Source organism: Symphalangus syndactylus, chromosome 22 (assembly GCF_028878055.3).
Source record: "Symphalangus syndactylus isolate Jambi chromosome 22, NHGRI_mSymSyn1-v2.1_pri, whole genome shotgun sequence".
Taxonomy (NCBI): Eukaryota; Metazoa; Chordata; class Mammalia; order Primates; family Hylobatidae; genus Symphalangus; species Symphalangus syndactylus.
This window is the reverse complement of record NC_072444.2, coordinates 62,179,957-62,200,264: the sequence shown is the minus strand read 5'-3', so window position 1 is coordinate 62,200,264 and position 20,308 is coordinate 62,179,957. Positions and strand designations below refer to the sequence as shown.

Here is a 20,308-nt window from a genome sequence, read left to right as displayed (position 1 = left end):
ACCAACATCTCATCTTTATTTAGATCTGTGAAACACTACAGATCTGTAAAATAATAAATCTGTGCTGCTTTAAGCCAGCAATGTTGTGGTAATTTGTTACAACAATAGGATTTGTTGGAGTACTGCTCCCAATACAACAGCTACTATAGCAGAAGCTATACTGTAATTATCTCCAGTAAAAATCTCACCATATCTCCAATTAGATTGCAAGCTCTGTTAAGTTAGGATCACGTCTACTGATTCCCTCGTGGTATTACCAAGGACTAGCACACATAAGTGGTAAACAAAAAAATATTCATTGAATAATTGAGAAAAGGAAGTTGTGAAAAAAAGAAAAAGATAAAGGAGAAGGAAGAAGGAGAAAAAAAGGAAAAGAGAGGGAGGAGGAGAAAAAAGAAAAATAATGTTCATCTACAAGGTGACCAGAAGTTACTAGCAGAACAAATATATGCTGCCTCTATGTTTATGATACCCTTCTTAATTACATAGCATCACTGTTTGATGAAGGATTTAAGCAAGTTAATGCAGCAATGGTTGTCACAATAAGAAACAAATTATCAGTGATCCTTTACTTTGATTATATACTAATCAAAATCAGCATTAACCTTTGGATTCAGAACAAGTTAATATTAAAAATCAATCCCTAGTACAATTCTAAAGACTTTTTCTTCCTTAAGTCAGAATATGTACTACTTACCTAGTTATTATAAATAAATATTTATATATTATATCTCATCTAATATATATATATATATATATATATATATAACCTGGACAGGTTTTCTATCTAATAAATGGAATATTTTCGGCATTCTATAAACAATTGCTTTACATACTATTGAGTCTAAAACCTGTGATGACATAGTTTGGGTACAACATACAGAACGCTCAGTGAATTAAAGCCTCTTGTTACCAATGGACAAAAGAAAGTTAAATATCCTGTATGGCCCCATATTCAATGAAGCGGCTTGTATTTATGTTTGTATGTTTCAGTGTGTGTGTTTGCGTTAAAGAGAGAAAGAATCGCATGGCTTTGGACTTTGAGTCCAAGGCTTTCAGCAGCATTCATGTTAGAGACTGTTTATTGCATTTACTACCAAATTACTTAGGGATAACAAAATACAAGCATTAGTTTCATGACAATAAAAATAAGTCTCGAAAAGCGAAAATATTTCAATTCATCACTGGGATTTTTTTCCAACAGTGATATTAAATGATTCATTTTACCGTTTTTTTTTTTTTTAAAACTCATGTATTTCATGAAATTGCTAACTTGTTTTGGTGCCACATAAAGATACACAAAGGTCAATTAGCCACCTGAAAGTACAGCAGTTAATAATTTAGAAAAGAAATTTCAAACAGTCTTTTAGTACGAGTAATTTTTAGAGTTTGCAGAAAAAATGTACAGCTATTCTTCAATATTTATATAAAAGGAACATTTTAAATAAAATTCAAATTCATTAGAGTTTTAACAATTAATAACATAAATGGTGCTGATTGTAAAATGAATAAATATCCTAGGATTTTCAATATTTTCCATGTTCATTATGTAGGTGCAAACTATCACGAATAAACTTTCAGGAAAAAACAAAAAAACTGGCCACTAATTAAAAACTTCCTTTCTCTCTACAGGAAATTCTCTCTCATCTCAAGTATGTAAAGAGTTGCCACAATAATGGCTTCTGATGCATTACGTTTGTACAGGCAAACAAAGTTTCATTCATTGGCCCCTGAACTTCAAATATTCCTGTCACATACATTCTATCTCATTGTGTTGTGTTTCTATGAGAAATTTGTTGTATCTTAGCAACAAGCAATGTTGCATCAAATTATGTGGCACAAATTTTTGTGGAAGATAGGGCAGGAAGTACAGCATTTCTTGTCTGGTGTTTCTGTTTATGGTTATGCATTTCACCTACACTTACAAATGGACTTCCAGTTTGTTTGCAGAAACCCTGTTAAAGGCTCTAGCAGATTACTTAAATCCACAATGGTGATTTAAATTCAAAATGTGATCAGGTAAGCAATGCATTCAGACAAAAGGGTCTTGAAACCAACAGAATTAGCCTTTCAACTGCTCATGAGAACAAATGGTCATCTGCGCTTAATTCTTCAATGTCAACACCAATTTCATTATCTCAGTGATTATTCTGGCATTTTCCTTTGGTTCTTCGTTTTCTGCTTATACAAACACATAAGAAGTGAAGAGAAGTTGTGGCATATTTATCTAGGCACGTAGTAAAATACACTATTGCATCAATTATTTGCATACTGCAGGCAAAAATTGCCCCAGGAATTCAATTAAACAATTAGTTGCTTTAATTCCCATTAAATTTTTGCAGCTGAAAACAGAACTCATAATGAATAATATACCACAAAAGCAGAATCAGTATATGTAATTTGATTTTTGCCTTACACTAGTAAAATTTTACAATGTCAAATTGCTTATAAGATAATGGCAAAAGACAATGATGTCAGTTAGATCTGTTTTTGATAATCTTTCCAAATCAGTGATTGCCTTCAAGCTCACTGAGATCCTGGCATGATAGCACATGACAAACTTTGCCATTACCTACTCAAAAGAAGTTGGTGAATAAAATGCCTGTTATGACTACAAAGATTATAAAACTATATAGAGAGGAACTTGATAGCTATAAAATAATTCACATCTTTCATTCATTTTGCAAACATTAATTGAGTACATGTTACGTACCAGGCATTGTTCTGAGTTTGAGGATATGCATTGAGGAATGGAGAGAGAGGAAGAGACCTGATGCAAATTCCTGTCCTTTGGACCTCATATTCTACACAAAAGATCGAGATGTTCAGCTTGCCTGATGCTAAAGAGTAAAATGCACACTATACCTGTGAGCTGTCGCCGTCTACTTTTTGTGGCTTCACAGTTCGTGGAGCAGGGCGTAAACCTGGACCAAGCAGTGAAGGTGCAGTCTTCTCGACATGGGACCGTGCATTCTTGCACAAGGAGAGGCATGCCATTTGTCTGCTTGAGGCATTCCATCATTTCTGCTGACTGGTTGTCATCAGAGATGCATGAGACAGCTGAAAAAAAGCATGAATTCTTTTGTTATTATTTTGATTAAATCAGTCAGCTGCTGGTTCTTTGACAAGACAGCAGAATCCCCCAATGTTTAAAAACTTGGGTTTCACAAATGGTGCAAATGGTGTTCAACGTAGCTAACCTTATTTCTCCCTAGAAATTAAATTTTTATTGTTGCCATTGGAGGTATTTGAGGATTTAATTGGTTTCATTATTAATCCAAACCCTGCATTGACAGCAACCAAAATAACTTCCAGTAATTTATTGTACTTCCTGCTCCTCAGCGTCTAATCTCTAGAGATGATATAAAACTAAGAAAGGGAAACTATAAGAGTAAGATGAGAACACAAAAAGGACGAAACCACTTTTAAAAAATCACCGACTCCTCCTAGATGTCATTTTTTGTTTTTTGCTTGTTTAGATGGCACTTACAGAAGTAGACCTACACAGTCAGTATTTTTAAAGGTATTTCTGCTGTCTGTAAATAAAATTTTTCTCCTTATTAATTTTTAGGGACCAGTTAAAATTTTTATATTTTTCAAGCACAAGCATAATCTATTCAGATCATTTCCATTGCAAATATATTTTATTTTTTAAATTTTATTTTTCCATAAGTTATTGGGGTACAGGTGGTATTTGGTTACATAAATTCTTTAGTGGAGATGTGTGAGAACCTGGTACACCCATCACCTGAGCAGTATACACTGCACCATATTTGTTGTCTTTTATCCCTCACCCCCTTCCCACTGTTCCCACCAAGTCCCCAAAGTCATTGTATCATTCTTATGCCTTTGCATCCTCATAGCTTAGCTCCCATATATCAGTGAGAGCATACGATGTTTGGTTTTCATTCCTCAGTTACTTCACCCAGAATAATGGCCTCTAATCTCATCCAGGTCACTGCAAATGCTGTTAATTCATTCCTTTTTACGGCTGAGTAATATTCCATCATATATATATAATATATATATAGTGTGTGTGTATATATAGTATGTGTGTATATATATAGCATGTGTGTGTATATATGTGTATGTATATATATATATATATATATATATTTCTCTCAGTTTCTTTATCCACTCATTGATTGATGGGCATTTGGGTGGGTTCCACGATTTTCCTATTGTGACTTGTGCTGCTATAAACATGCATGTGCAAGTATCTTTTCTGAATAATGACTTCTTTTCCTCTGGGTAGATACCGAGTAGTGGGATTGATGGATCAAATAGTAATTCTACTTTTAGTTCTTTATAGCTTTTTAGTTCTTTATAGCTTTTCAAAGTTTCTGTCACACACTTTTTCAACTAGGAACTCTCTAGTCATTCCTTAAAATAATAATCGTGAGGTAACACATTTCTAAAATTTTGCTTAAATTTGTACTGAATTCTTTGGACTAATGCCTTTTATTTTATTTTATTTTATTTATGAATAAATGCACAATATTTTGGTTCATCTTTTTCACTCTGGTTAAAGAATATACATTTATACTCTCTAGATCAACATTTCTCAACCTTGGCACGATTGAAAATTTAGATTGGACAGTTTTTATTGTGGATGTGTAAATGGGTGTTGTGCGTGGTGAGATATGTAGCAGCATCTCTGGCCTCTACCCATTAGATGCCAGTAACATCCACCCCTCTTAAGTGGTGACAATCACAACTCTCTCCAGGCATTGCCAAATGTTCCACTGGGGGCAAAATTGCCCCAGTTGAAAACACCTTTTCTAATTCCTAACCATGGATGTATATGAGAATACACAGATTCCATGGTACCACTTCAGATCTGCCATATCAGCATCTCTGGGTGAGAAACCAGGAATATCTTTGTGTTTAAATGGCCCACGTAATTCTGGTCCACCCTGTCTACCAACTACCCATATTGGGCATGATGCCTTAGACATGCTTTGTGTTAATGGATATTTGCTGAATTCATCATTCTAAAGAAATCATAGTTTAAGATCACTTTTTTTACAGTTCTTTAAAATCTGCTATGTGAAAGGAACAAAAAGACCACAGCTTAGGATTATGTTGTTAAAAACTTTTTATATAAACTTCTTTTATGCAGGGTAAGTGTATATAGGGGCTCCTTTGAGATGCCCATTCTTCTTATATTCTGAATTTAGTTCTTTATTCTGAGCACATCAGATAATATGTCTGTCTGAACACCATAAACCTATCTTTTTTTTTTTTTTTTTTTTTTTTTTTTTTAGAACTGGTGAAAGCCAAACCCATGTAATGCTTTAGAACCAAGGAATTAGCTAAGATGACAATGGATGCACGCACAATACTTTCCAGTTTGTACATCTGCTCTGTGGCAGGTGGAGCTATTCATTCATTCCGAATATTTTTTGTTTTTGTTTTTATCCACGTCGCAGGAACAAAATCCGTCACACATCAAGCCAACATCACCTGCATTTTCTTTGTTGGGAATATTGCAGCCATTAATGATGAATACAGCAAGACATTTTATCTCAAGTAGGGTACAAGCAAATGTTCTGTGAATTGCTTGTTTAGATAACCAATTTAGAGTTAATTTAGAGAACTTTTATCTTGCCAAGTTAATTTTTTTTCCAAAATGACAATGCACTGAATAACATGAAGACACATTTTAAATACTTTCAAAAGCATTGCTATGTGAAATTTAAACCTTTTTTTTTTTTTTTTTTGAGATGCAGTTTCACTTCATTGCACAGGCTAGAGTGCAGTGATGCGATCTCAGCTCACTGCAACCTCTGCCTGCTGGGTTCACACAATTCTCATGCCTCGGCCTCCAGAGTAGCTGATTACAACTGTCCACCATGCCCGGCTAATTTTTTGGTATTTTTAGTAGAGATGGGGTTTCATCATGTTGGCCAAGCTGGTCTCAAACTCTTGACCTCAAGTGATCTGCCCACCTTAACCTCCCAAAGTGCTGGGATTACAGGTGTGAGCCACCATGTGCTTGACATATATAAATAACATTTTTTTCAATTATAATAAATTATTTTAGAATATTTTATTCACATAATTTCTTTTGAATATGTTTATAAGTTAAAAGCTATGATAAACCAAATTGAATGATGTTTGCAAGTTCTAGAAACTATCTAAATTAGAATACACTGCATTTACAGAGATCTATATCGAACTTTTCAAGTTAATAAAGGAAAGCATAAGAAATTAAGAAAGAATAGCTATAGAGTAGGGTGGAATTCACACATATTGCAGTCAAATGGCAATAATTGAAAATTTCAAGTCTACACAAGGAGCTATGTGAACTAAGATAAGTTATTTAATTCTTCATGCCCTAGTATTTTCATCTTTAAAATGAGTATCATAACAGTATCTATAACAAAGACTAGTGAGAATTCTTAAAACAATGTCTCACACTAAGGAGCTTGATAAATGCTATTAATTATTACTATCCTTTATATTTGTTTTTAAATAAAGCAGGGCTGATCATTCTCCAAGCAAGTATATGTACACACGTTCTCCTCACCACGCCTCATTTGTTTCTTGGTCATCCTTAATGTGTGAAGAATAAAGGTAAAGAGAAAATATTTTTGCATCTTCACCGGATTTGGTGCTAGATTTGTAAGCATCAGTAATGAACCAAGAGCTCGGATATGTTGAAGACACATTCACTGAATTAACAGGGCTGTGTAGAGCAAATCAGTTTGTTTTTCTTTATAAATTGGTATTGTAAAGTAGTTTAATGGAGGCATTTGGGTTTTCTAAATGCCACCAAATGCATGCAAAGTTAGGACATGATGTTTGACAGCACCCACATTAGCCTGAAGACCACAGCTCTCTTAATGGTAACCCAAGGACGAAGGCCATTGAAAAACTGCAGAGTTGAAGAAAAAAAAAAAAGAAAGAAAAAACTCAACAGCTACAGATCATGCAATCATCAGTTCAGACCAGGAATTAGTTTTCAGGTGTCTTCTAGTTCAGAATTCTAATTTATTTTCAAGTGTGAAAAGATCACTGGAAATGAAAACACTAAAAAGTTAAATGAAACATTTCCTTGTTGGGAATGTTCTAGTATAAAAGTAATCATTTTATTCATAAACATTAATTGAATTACTGTGTATTGAATTATACTAGAGGGTATGAAAATACTAAAGAAATAGCAAGTAGGAAGGCTGTAGGACTGGAAAATCAGCAAAGCACACAAAACAAACACACAAAGGAAATTAGAAAAGAAGACATTTAGCATAAATGGGGATAATAAGTAACCACAGGTACAACCAATTCAGAGGCCCCTTCCATTGCACAACTCCTGGGGAAAGAAATTTTAAAAACATATTAATTATACATTACCTACAATATAATTCTGGTGCCAATATTAAAGATATATAGTGTCTTAAATCAGAGAACATTTCTGAGGATTAAATCAGAAGTAGAAATCTACGGATAAAACTACAGGCTTTAAGATCCCACTCCTGCTTGCCAAGGCTGAAGCACTGGGACTACTTCTACCTCACTGTGATAACTCTTTGGCATGACAGTGGTTGTGCCTAAGCCATTCAACCGGGGGCCTGAGGACTGCCCCACCACTTCAATCAGGGCTGGCAAATGCACCTGCCACCAGTGGGCCTGAGTACAGGCTTGCACTATCTAGCTCCACCTACCTTCTTCCCCTGCTTCAGGACACAGCACAGGATCCAGGCCCCTGGGGTTCCATGGCCCAATCTGCCATGTGAGACATCCGAGCACTTCTCCCAGGAAAGAGAGGTTGGGCATAAATCCTACCACTATCACTGCAGCTGGCTGTAACCTGCAAAAGCCACCCACTGGTCTGGAGGCCAGCCCACACAGCCCATTACAACAATTTCTAACACAAAAATCACAGTGATAAGGAAGAAGAAAAGCTTCTCATGACCACTGCCATCCCTCATTGCTTATGCCACCCCAGCTGCCCAAGAGGTCATGAGCCTGCTCATCCACCCAGCGTACCACTACTACAACTGCATTCAAGGAGGCTACCACACTAAAGCTATTTATAGCCAGGGAAATCATAGAGTCTTTGCCACTACATGTCCCCAGAAGCAAAGCCAAATGACCCTATCCAACCATCATAGCCATATCTTCAAGAAAAAAGTGCTCCTCCCAATAAAAGTAAATTCACAAATAAGCTACTATTGCTGTAGATGCGCAGAAATCAATGCAAACATACAAAAAACATAGAAAAAAAACAACAACAAGGTATTACGACACCCTCAAAGAAACATAGTAATCCTCCACCAGCAATAGATGCTGGCTAAAAAAAAATTCTCAAAATGCCAGATAAAGAATTAAAAGTGCATGTTTTAGAGAAGCCCAATGCAAGACATGCAAAAGAAATCAGAAAACCAATTTAGGATATGAATGACAAAAACCAAGACAAAAAAATTAGAAAATCAATTTAGGATATGAATGAAAAAATTACCAAGGTGATAGATATATTTATTTAAAACAACCAGAAATAATAGATCTTAAAAGTTCATTGAAGAAATTTCAAAATACATTAAAACTGTTAATAGTAGATTAGACCCAGTAAAAGATCTCAGGACCTGAAGACACATCATTTGAAATAATCTAGTCAGACAAAAATAAAAAGAAAAGAATATAAATAATGAACAAAGCATTTAAGACGTTTGGAGCTGTGTAAACTGAATGAACTTAAGAATTATCAGTATTTCTGAGGGAGAAGAAAAATAAAGAAGTTTAGAAACCTTATTTAAGGAAATAATTGATGAAAACATCCTTATTCTAGCTAGTGATTTAGATATTCAGATACAGAAGGCCCAGTAATCCTCAAATACACTGCAAAAAAAAAAAAAATCACCCTGATAATATCATCATCAGACTGTCTAAAGTCAAAAAGAAGAAAAGAATTTTTAAAGCAGCAAGATAAAAGTACCTAGTCATCTTTAAAGGAAACTCCATCAGACTAACGCAGATTTCTCAGCAAAATACTCACAGGCCAGAAGAGAATGGGAAGGTGTTTAAAAACTGCTGAAAGAGGCTGAGTGTCATGCCTTATGCCTGTAATCCCAGCACTTTTGGAGAGGCCAAGGCTGGGAGATCATTTGAGGCCAGGAGTTCGAGACCAGCTTGGCCAACATGGTGAAACCCCATCTCTACTAAAAATACGAAAATTAGCCAGGCATGGTGGTGCGTACCTGTAATCCCAGCTATTCAGGGGGCTGAGGTGGCAAAATCACTTGAACCCAGGAGGCAGATGCTGCAGTGAGCCAAGGTCGCACCACTGCACTCCAACCTGGGCAACAGAGCAAGACTTCGTGTTAAAAAAAAAAAAACAAACAAAAAAAAAAAACAAAAAAAAAAAACCAAAAAACAAAACAAAACAAAAACAGCTGAAAGAAAAAACCTGCAGCCAAGAATTTTATACCTAGTAAGATCAAGCTTCATAAATAGAGAAAAATAAAGTCTTTCCCAAATAAGCAAATATTGAGGAAACTCGTTACTGTCAGACTGGTCCTACAAAAAATCTTTAGGAGTCCTAAACATGGAAATGAAAGGTTGATATTTACCATAATAAAAACATAAAAAGTATAAAACTCACAGGTCTTATAAAATAATCACACAAAGAAGGCAGAGAAAGGAATCTAATGGCAACACAACAGAATTTCACCTAAAGACAATTTCACCTAAAGACAAATATGACAGGAGCAAAACCTCACATGTAAGTATTAACTTGAATGTAAATAGATTAACTTTACATTCCTTTTAAAAGACATAGATGGATTAAATTTATGCTCCTCCTAAAATACATAAATAAGCAGAATGAGAAAAAGAAAAGATGATCCAACCACATATTGCTTATAAAAAACTAACTTTCTCTCTAAAGACACATATGGACAGAAAGAAAAGAGGTGGAAAAAGATATTCCATGCAAACAGAAACCAAAAGGGAGCACAGTAGCTATATCAGATAAAATAGACTTTAAAAAAAACAGTTTATGAAAAGACAAAAATGATCACTATACAATGATAAAAGGATCAGTTCAGTTAGAGGATATAACAATTCTAAATATATATGTACCCAACACTGGAACACCCAGATTCATAAAATAAATATTACTAGAACTCCAGAAAGAGATAGCAATACAATAATAGTAGGGGATTTAAACATCCTACTCACAGCATTAGACAGATCATTAAGACAGAAAAGCAACAAAAAACAATGGATGTGGATTGGACTTTAGACTAAATGAACCTAGCAGAAATTTGCAGAACATTCTACCTAAATGCACCAAATGCAGAATACACATTCTTACCAGCACATGGAACATTCTCTAGGACAGACCACATTGTAGGCTGAAAACAAGCCTCCACAGATTTTTAGAAATCGAAATCATATCAAGTATCTTCTCAAGCCATAGCAGAATAAAACTAGAAATTGGTAACAAGAGGAACTTTGGAAACTATACACATACATGGCAATCAAACAACATATTCCTAAATGATCACTGGGTCGAGGAAGAAATTAAGATAGAAATTTAAACCATTTTTGAAACAAATAAAAATGGAAACACAACATACCAAAACTTGTTGGGTACAGCAAAAGTAGTGCTAAGAGAGAAGTTCGTAGCATTAAATGCCCACATTAAGAAAGTAAAAAGATCACAAATTTAAAAACTAATATTCCATTTCAAGGAACTAGAAAAGCAAGAACAAACCAAACCTAATGTTAACAGAAGAAAAGAAATAAAAAGATCAGAACAGAACTAAATAAAATAGAGTCAAAAGTAACATGCAAAAGATTAACAAAAAAAGAAGTTGGTTTTTTTTTTTTTTTTTTTTTTTTGAGACTGAGTCTCACTCTGTTGTCCAGTCTGGAGTACAGGCACGATCTCAGCTCACCACAACCTCTGCCTCCTGGGTTCAAGTGATTCTCCTGCCTCAGCCTCCCAATAGATGGGAATACAGGCACATGCTACCATGCCTGGCTAATTTTTGTATTTTTAGTAGAGACTGGGTTTCACTATGTTGGCCAGGCTGGTCTCGAATCCCTGACCCTTGTGATCTGCCCGCTTTGGCCTCCCAAAATGATGGGATTACAGGCATGAGCCACTGCGCCTGGCCTGTTCTTTAAAAAGATAAAAAAAAAATTGATAAACTACTAGCTGAACAAACCAAGAAGAAAGAAGATCCAAATAAACATAATCAGAAATGAAAAAGGGACATAACAACTGATACCACAGAAATACAGAAGATCAACAGAGACTATTAAGAAAAAACTACATGCTCACAAATGAGAAAACCAAGAGAAAATGGATTAATTCCTGAAACATACAACCTCCCAAAATGAAACCAAGAACAAACAGAAATCCTGAACAGACTAATATGAAATAGTGAGTCTGAAGCAGTAATATAAAGTCTCCCAACAACAACAAAAAGCCCAGGATCAGATGGATTCACAGATGAGTTTCACCAAACATATGAAGAACTGATATTAATCCTCCTGAATACAACAACAACAACAACAACAACACACACACACACACCATACCACACTACAAATATCCCTGGTGAACATAGATGCAAAAATCCTCATCAAAATGCAAGCAAATGAAATCCAATATCACATCAAAAAATACACCATGATCAAGTGGGTTTCTTGCTAGGGACGCAGAAATGGTTCAAAATATACAAATCAACAAATGTAATACAGCACATAAAAAGAATTTAAGACAAAAACTACTTCATCATCTCAATAGACAGAAATAACATTTGATAAATCCAGCATCCCTTCATAATAAAAACTCTCAACACATTAGGCACAGATGGAACATACCTCAAAATAATGAAGACCATGTATGACAAACTGACAGCTAACATCATACTAAATGGAGAAAAGTTAAAAGCATTTCCTCTAAGAACTAGAACAAGACAAGGATATCCACTTTTACTACTTTTATTCAACGTAGTACTGGAAGTCCTAGACAGAGAAATCAGGCAAGAGAAAAAAATGAAATACATCCAAATTGAAAAAGATGTCAAATTGTTTCTCTTTGCAGATGACATGATTTTATATTTCAAAAAACATAAAGATTCTTTGTAAAAAACTTAGATCTGATATATAAATCTAATGAAGTTGTAGAATATAAAATCAATACACAGAAATCAGTAGCATTTCTATATACCAATAATGAACTAGATGAAACATAATCAAGAAAGCAATCCTATTTATAATTCCTACAAAAAAAATAAATTTAACCAAGGAGGTGAACTAACTCTATAAGAAAAACTATACAACAATGATGAAAGAAACTGAAGAGAACACAAATGGAAAGACATCCCACGCTCATGACCAAAAGAATTAATATTGTAAGAATGACCATACTACCCAAAGCAATCTGCTGATTCAATGCAATCCCTATCAAAATACCAATGTCATTTTTTTCACAGAACTAGAAAGGTAATCCTAAAATTTGTGTGGAGCTCAAAAGAGCCAGTTTAGCCGAAGCAATCCTGAGCAAAAAGAACAAAGCTGGAGGCATCGCCCTACCTGACTTCAAAACACCAAACATCATCTCATTGGTATAAAAACAGAAACACACACTAATGAAACAGAATAGAGAATCTAGAAATAAGTTCATGTATTTACAGCCAATAGATTTTTGACAAAGGTACTAATTACATTGGTGAAAAAGAAACCCTTTTTAATAAATTGTGCTGGACAACTGAATATCCACATACAGATGAATAAAAATAGACATTGTGTCTCTCACCTTGTACAAAAAGCAACTCAAAATTGTTTAAAACCTAAGCATAAGATGCAAAAGTATAAAAATATTAGATGAAAACCTAGGGAAAACTTTTCTGGACATTGGTCTAGGCAAAGATTTTATGGGTAAGACCTCAAAAGCATGAACGAGAAAAATGAAAATAAACAAATGGGACTATATTAAAATAAAAAGTTTCTGCCCAGCAAAGAAAACAATCAAGAGTGAAGAGACAGCCTGTTGAATGGAAGCAAATATTTACAAACTATCCATCTGACAAGAGACTAATATCCAGAATATAGAAGGAACTCAAACAACTGAACAGCAAAAAAAAAAAAAAAAAAACTGAATGGACATTTCTCAAATAAAGAAAAACAATCGGCCAAGAGGTATATTGAAAAATAGTTAACATCACTTCTCATTAGGGAAACTCAAAACCACAATGAGATATCATCTTATGCTAGTTAGAAAAAAAACTCTGTATATATATACATATTATTTTGTCATATATATATACATATTATTTTGTCATATATATATATATATGACAGATATATGGTGAGATCCTGGTGAGGGTGCAGAGAAGAGGGAACTCTTATACTCTGTTAGTGGTAATGGAAATTAATACAGCCACTAAGGAAAACAGTATGGAGATTTCTCAAAAAGCTAAAAATAGAATTACTATATGACCCAGAAATTCCATTATTGGGTATTTATCCAAAGGATATCACCTCCATGTTACTGCAGCCCCCATGTTTATTGCAGCAATATTCACAATTGCAAAGATATGGAATCGACATAAGTACATCAATGAATAACGGATAAAGAAAATGTGGTATATATACACGATAGAATACTGCTCACTCATAAAAATATAATTAAATCTTCTCATTTGCAGCAACATGGTTGGAACCGAAGGTCATTATGTTAAGTGAAATAAGCCAGGTGCGGAAAGACAAATAATGCATTTTCTTACTCATGTAGGTGCTAAATAAGCTGATCTTATGGAGGTATGCAGTAGAATGAGAGTTACCAGAGGATGGGAAGGTTATGTGTGGGGGTGAGGAGGATGAAGAGAGGTTGGTTAATGGGTACGAACATATAGTTAGATAGGAGGGAGTTCTAATATTTGATAAGAGATTAGGGCAACTATAGTTAATAACAATGTTTTCTATATTGCAAAATAGCTGGAAGACAGGACTTGAAATGTTCCTGATATATAGAAATGATAAATATTTGAAGTGATATATACCCTGACTCAATCATTACCCATTCTCTCTGTATAAAACAAAGTATCATATGTACCCCACAAAAAATGTACAGAAATTATATATCAATAAAGAAACTCAAAAAGAATTAAGGGTGACTCTCCTTTTTTTTTTTTACTGTTACTTTTGTTAAGTTATATAAATTAAGACTCAATGAACTCATCCATGAAATGGGAGTAATAATACCTACCTTGCAGGATAAACTGATACAGATAAATTGCTTTGCACAAAACTAAGCACTTAGTACATTAGTACATGAGCCCTGGGAAGTATGTACTATTATGAAAAAGCCTATTGAAAATGAAATGTAAGAAATGGTAGGAAAAAAGCACCTACTATCATCTGTCTTGGTTCTTGGCTCAGGAAGAATTTCCAAATTCCACCAAAGCCTCTTGAGCCCTAAAAGTATTACTAGAGCCTCTCTTACATGATAATGTTGAGGTTAGCAGTCTGCTGTGAACAATTACAAATGTATTGTGTGTGTGTACGTGTATGCACACATATACATGTCAGTAATCTGGCTTCTGGGAAGCCACAGTGGTGTTGGTGACAGGCAGGTAGAGAGATAACAGTAGTACAATATTATAGTTTTCATAATGGTGATAACCAATGGGAAACCTGGCATAGAAGGGAAGAGTAGACACTTCCATCTTGAATGAAAGGGACGTGTAATGGTTAGGTAGAAAAAAATATGGTATTACAGAGAATTTATCTGTCAGACGTCTGCTATTTAGTTGAACTCTTAAATCTTGGGTCCTTCAGATCATAGCAAATCACTCTCAGGACACAATCTTAGAAAAAATATTTCTTTTTTAATTCTTTCTGTTATTTTAAGTACTATACTATACTATTGGGAAAGGTCTTTCCATTAGGATGGGGAAGACATTTATATACTTCTGACCCTTCTTATTGTATATTTTTTACCTGCAACGAATTGTTTAAGGGGAGGGACAATTTAATGCTTAATTATATTTCATTTATTTAACTTGGAATATTGTTGTCCTTACTGGAGGAAAATTGTATTCCTAAGTAAAATTATTCCAAATAGCTCTATAAGGATCTCATTATTGAGTGTTGTTTGAAATTTAGCTATCTTAAGCTCTGGGCAGACAGCCCTCTGAGAAACTGCCTGGGGCAGCTGAGCATCCTTGTTAGGGACTGATGGAGAAGCAGGTGTTTGACAAGGTAAGCCATTCAGACAAGAGCACTCAAATAAGAGCAGTCACCTGGCAAGTGGGTGTGTCAGGGTGACCTGGAACCCTCCGAAAATCTCCTTGATGACTGAGGCCACATGTTCCTATGCAAAGTATCTAACAAGCTACATAACACAGAGAACTGAGTTCAGCTACTTCATCTTTTTCTTAATTGCTACACAGGATGAGCCTTGGGAGAAACGCACCCAAAATGGGAGGTCAGAATGGAGAGAATAGTCATTGGTTGCTTCCCCCTGTTATCTGATTCTTTTCAATTCTAGCAGCATGAAAAAGAATGCCCCGGCACAAATGTAAAATTACCTAAAAACTTAGCAAAAGAAACAAAGCAAGGATCTGTATGAATTCTCAGTGTATCTCATAGTTAATTTTTTAAAAAGAATTGCTGTTAATGGTAGAATAGTCAGGCAGCCCTCTTAAGCTTAAATGATGTATCAAATCAGCAGATTATTAACTATTACTAAATGGCTGGTCTTTTTGCCCTGTATCACCTCTAAACTTTGATAGTCAGAAATGCAGTGATAAGTTTTGCTTCTTTTCAATTATGATATGAAGAGGGCAGGGGTTACTGGCCTTATGATAAGAAATAATAATGTTCTCCCTGGAAAAGCTATAAAAGGCTGGAGCTTGCTACTTCAGATCATCACCTTCACCAAGGACACTGAAATTACTTTCCTGAAGTTGATTCTGACCAGAGTTCAACTCTAATAGTTAAAGAAAAAGGATAGAATTTATTTCAAGAGGTCATAATTTCCAGGAAATGGGGCTGACATTCTTGAAAAATTGAGGGCCTCTACCTATAAAGCTTTCTGTCCTGCAATAGCAGGGGACCTCAGCTCAGCTGCACGGCTCAATTTACATGCGTATCAAGTTGCTGAGAGAGTGGGAAGCAATTGCTCAGCTCAACCAATGTTCCTACAATGTGTTCTATATGTCAGGCCCTGCACTAATGGCCTAAGATACACAGATGAAAGAAACAGAAATAAAATTTCACTACACTGAGGGGGCTGCAAGAGCACAGCACTGGGACCCCGAGCATCAGCCAGTCAGTGGAGCCTTTCTGGAAGGAATGATGCACAAATGCTGAGTAGGACATGTCCCTTGAAAACAGCATGGGTTTGGCCAGGGGCTTGGAACACCGTGAAAGGTGTGCAGAGAAACAAGCAATGTGACAGACTTGTTTCCTGCTCATGCTACTCACTTCAGTAGGAACTTCTAAATTCCCCTTTGATAAGACTTCTCACATGTATAATTACATGTTCAGTGTCTAATTTAATGACACTACATCAGGCTGCCACACGTGTGGAAATCATGGTTAAAATATAAGTGGAGGTAAGAACCACAAGTCCAAAGAGTTAAAGGTTATAATTGAAATTTTAAAAGGTGTAATAAATTAGTTCTATTTCTGCACCTTCACAAATACACCTTCACATAATGACTTAAAACCAAGATTTCATTAAAGGATTCTGGGATGACTTGGAGTTTCAGGCTGGAATATGGTGGCAGAAGGTCTCTGGCCTTACTCCTTCTCTTCTCACTCCCAGCTTGATTCTGTTCCAGAAGAGACTTTTTTGCACATGTGTGTGGTCACTGAAGTCAATCCTCCAATGCTCAAGTCACAAATTGGCCACCTTTTGTCCACTCCATGGGCTAAAATATACACACAGGCAGTGCAAGCTTTCCTTAGAGGTTAAGACTCAGAGTAGAGGCCCCTGCAAACCCTGGAAGCTGGCTCAAGACCACTGGGCAGAAGTTCCAAGGTGCCAAGTACTGGGGAAAGAGTTTAGACAGGGGGCTGAATGGGGGAGCATGGGCTCTGGTGAGGCTATCATCTGCCTTGTGATTCCTTGCCCAAAAATGAAGCATAGCAATAAGGCCAGAGCAGGGGCATGGAGGCCAGGGCAGGTGCCCTCTTGCTGAATCTAAGGGCAGAACTATACTCCACTGCAATTATTTCATCATGGGTTGATACAATCTTCCTTAAGAGCTCCCTACTAGGTAATCACGAAAGGTAAAAATGCCAATTAACACTAGCTCAGTTCTGGCCATTTTAATTAGTTTCTTTCTTGTTTAAAATATTTCTTTTCAGGTAAAGGTGCAGTCTCTTTTAGTGACTTCCCCTTCTTCTCCCAAGAAGGCCCCTGTCTAGCAGGGGCCTTCGCTCTGCAGGAAAATTGTTTAAAGCTCTCTGGGTCTTTGCTATCCTCTGAAATAAGAGTGGCTGGAGTCCACCTGGTGACTGCTTGCCCTGGTGATATCCACTGCTGAAGTCTCAGGCTGAAGAACTCCAGATCCATTTCTCTCAACCTGGTCAGATGCCTCATCCTCCAGCTGAGGAGGTCTCAGCCCACCTCGGCACCTGCTGGGGTGAACCAGTTTGCAGGGAACATGTGATGAGCAGCCCAGGAGTTCCAGGGTAGGATCTTCTGCTAAGCCTGCCAGCCAGCACCATCAGCTCCCACACCCTCCTAGGGTAGTTTCCCCACAGGGAAACTTCTGGAGAATTTCTCTCCAGAGGGAGAACTCAGGGAGCACCTGAAAAGGCATTAAGTCCTTCCTTCTGCCAAGTCACTCTAGGCCACAAGTGTAAGATGACAGGGCCCATGCCATGTTTGGAGTGGGGCCCCTGTAGAGCATCTCTTCTCAAGATTCTAAACAGGAGATTGAGCAGACCCTTCCTCCACCTCTAGAACACAAGTCTTGAGTCAGGGGAAGCCATGGTTCTTGTTCCTTCTTTGCCACTTCCTTTCCCTACCCCAGTCTCTTTCCTGTTCCCTTCCTTCACCCATGCTGGCAGAAAGAGGAGAATTTTAATCCCTTCTGTCTGACAGCGACTTCCCTGGAATTACATCTCTCTCCCTCCTGAAGTGGCATTTATCTTGTCTCTTTTCCTGAAGTTATAATGGCAGACAGGTTGCAGAGAAAGAAAACTGATTGAATTAAGAATATCAATTAAGAAGCATTAAAAAAAATATGAAGCCTGCAATCCATATGCTTTACCATGAGCTGAGTCCCAAGAGAGTTAAGCCTGTGACTGGCTTGTGTCCTGAGGTATCTCCTAATAAGCTCCTGAGACACATTAGGATTCTGCTAAATAGAGTAGTTGGAGTCTTTGAAGCCCACCTTGGAACAGGAGGCAGATGGTGTTTGTTCACCACATGCCTGGAGAGCAAAGCTAGGTATCAGGTGCCAAAGGACTTGGATGCTCTGCTGGAAAGCTTAACACCCTTGGTCCTTTAGCATAAAGAAGGTCCCATGAGATTTTTTTAAAAATGCTTATTTGTTTTAAGGGTATATTAGTTTCCTCTTGCTGCTGTAACAATCCACAAACTGAGTGGTTTAAAAGAACATAAATGTATTTGTTTACCATTCTGGGGGCCAGAAATTCAAAATCAGTTTTAGCAGGTGTCAGGTTCTAACTGAGGTCTGAGGGGTGTTGGTGGGCAAGTGGCAGGGAGCTGGAAAAACACTTAAGAAATCGTAGAGAGTTTCGACATGGTTTTACTCTCTCTCTGAGCACAAGCAAGCTTGGGCATGTGCTTGGGTATGACCCATGGACGCAAGCCATATGTACAGGGTTAACAGGGTAATTATACATTTTACAGGCAATAGTGGCTCTGAGCCAACCACAAGCTCATGTGGGTGGTCACCTAATGCACCTCAAATGGCATGGTTATATAACGTGCAGAGTTGTGTGCCTGCGCTCCAAACTCGCTGAGTCATGCTGGACCAGATGTCTGCCTCAGCCTATTCTTGACTGCAGTACATCCATTTTCCTTACATTCCATCCCCAAGGCCAAGGGAGACATAGGCCTTGGACACACAGGTCTGATGCATAGGCCTTATATTCCACCCCCTAGGCTGAGGGTTTTTCTAGTGGGGAGATGCACCCACAGGATGGAACCCTGGACCCAGAGGCCACAGCAGTAATATAGGGAGCAATAACTCCAGGTTATGGCGTGCAACCACCCCATGGTGACATTACCCCAATGTTGCTTTATACATTAAGCCAGGTTTTTATTTCCCTACCTTTAGGGGCATTGGGGCAGGCAACAATAGGTTAGCATTTGTCCCATGCTTGGTTGGAGGAGGTCATCCTTCCACCTACAGGTCTTGTCACATGGCTTGGCCCCACATGGGTTGGTGGCCAACGAGCCACTTCTGTATTTTCCAGGTAGTTAACTACAAGGTCGAGCCTCATTAGAACATCCAGCTATTGGTATAGATTACCATAGGTGTCGCTTCCTTGGTCATCAACATCTATGCTGCTCTAAGTTCAGCCCATTGGCTACTCTATCCACACCTGCTATCAAACCATATGGTGTCAGTACTAGGCTGGACTTCAACAGAAGTCCAGGCAACAGCAGCACCCTGGCTAGACCCATCCATATACGACGCCCCATTGGGAATGAGGGGACGCCCTTCCTTAAACAGTGAAGGTTCAGGGTCTAGGGGTGCCTCAGGCCCCATGGCCTTATTGTGCATTAGGACTACAGATCCCATGACCTCTTCCAACTTTGCTCCTAAGGGGCTTGTAGTCAGTGTACTCTGCTGTTCTAAGTAGGTGCCCCACTTTGCTAAAGTGGATGTCTGCACCATCCCAGTCCAGGGGATCGTTATGCATGAACGCACCCATCCCACTATTGGGTAAGTCATCTGCAGCCCATCCTCCCATACTCTCACAAGCCTGAAGGGTGGCATATATATCTGCTAGCTGTTTCTCTATCAAGGAATACTGGAGCTCAGCTCCCTTCCATAGTTGGGACCAAAAGCCTACTGGCATTCTCAAGTGCTCCGTGTGCTGCCACAGGCCCCAACCAAAACCATCTGTGGTCTCATGCACATCCTGATCAAATGGGCACTCCTGGTCAACTACCCATAGGGCTTGTGCCTACAGAATAGCCCACTTGGCTGCCAGGAAGGCAGTCTCAGCTGCATCATTCCAATCTCAGGCAAGGGGAGTGTTGCCACTTCTAAATATGCAAGAGAATCAGAGGTTAACATAACATTATCAACAAGACCATGACATACGGTGGGGCTAGGCATATAGCCCTGAGGCA

The 20,308-nt window shown here is 37.4% G+C and overlaps 1 protein-coding gene across 1 annotated transcript in view; it reads right to left on the bottom strand.

Moving 5' to 3' along the window:
* The window catches only part of THSD7B (thrombospondin type 1 domain containing 7B), a 1,279,053-nt gene that overhangs the window by 275,570 nt on the left and 983,175 nt on the right, over window positions 1–20,308 (bottom strand). The window contains exon 19 of the mRNA XM_063631314.1: window positions 2,866–3,060. Within this exon, the coding sequence (XP_063487384.1) occupies window positions 2,866–3,060 (195 nt within the window). The remainder of the gene's footprint in view (window positions 1–2,865; window positions 3,061–20,308) is intronic.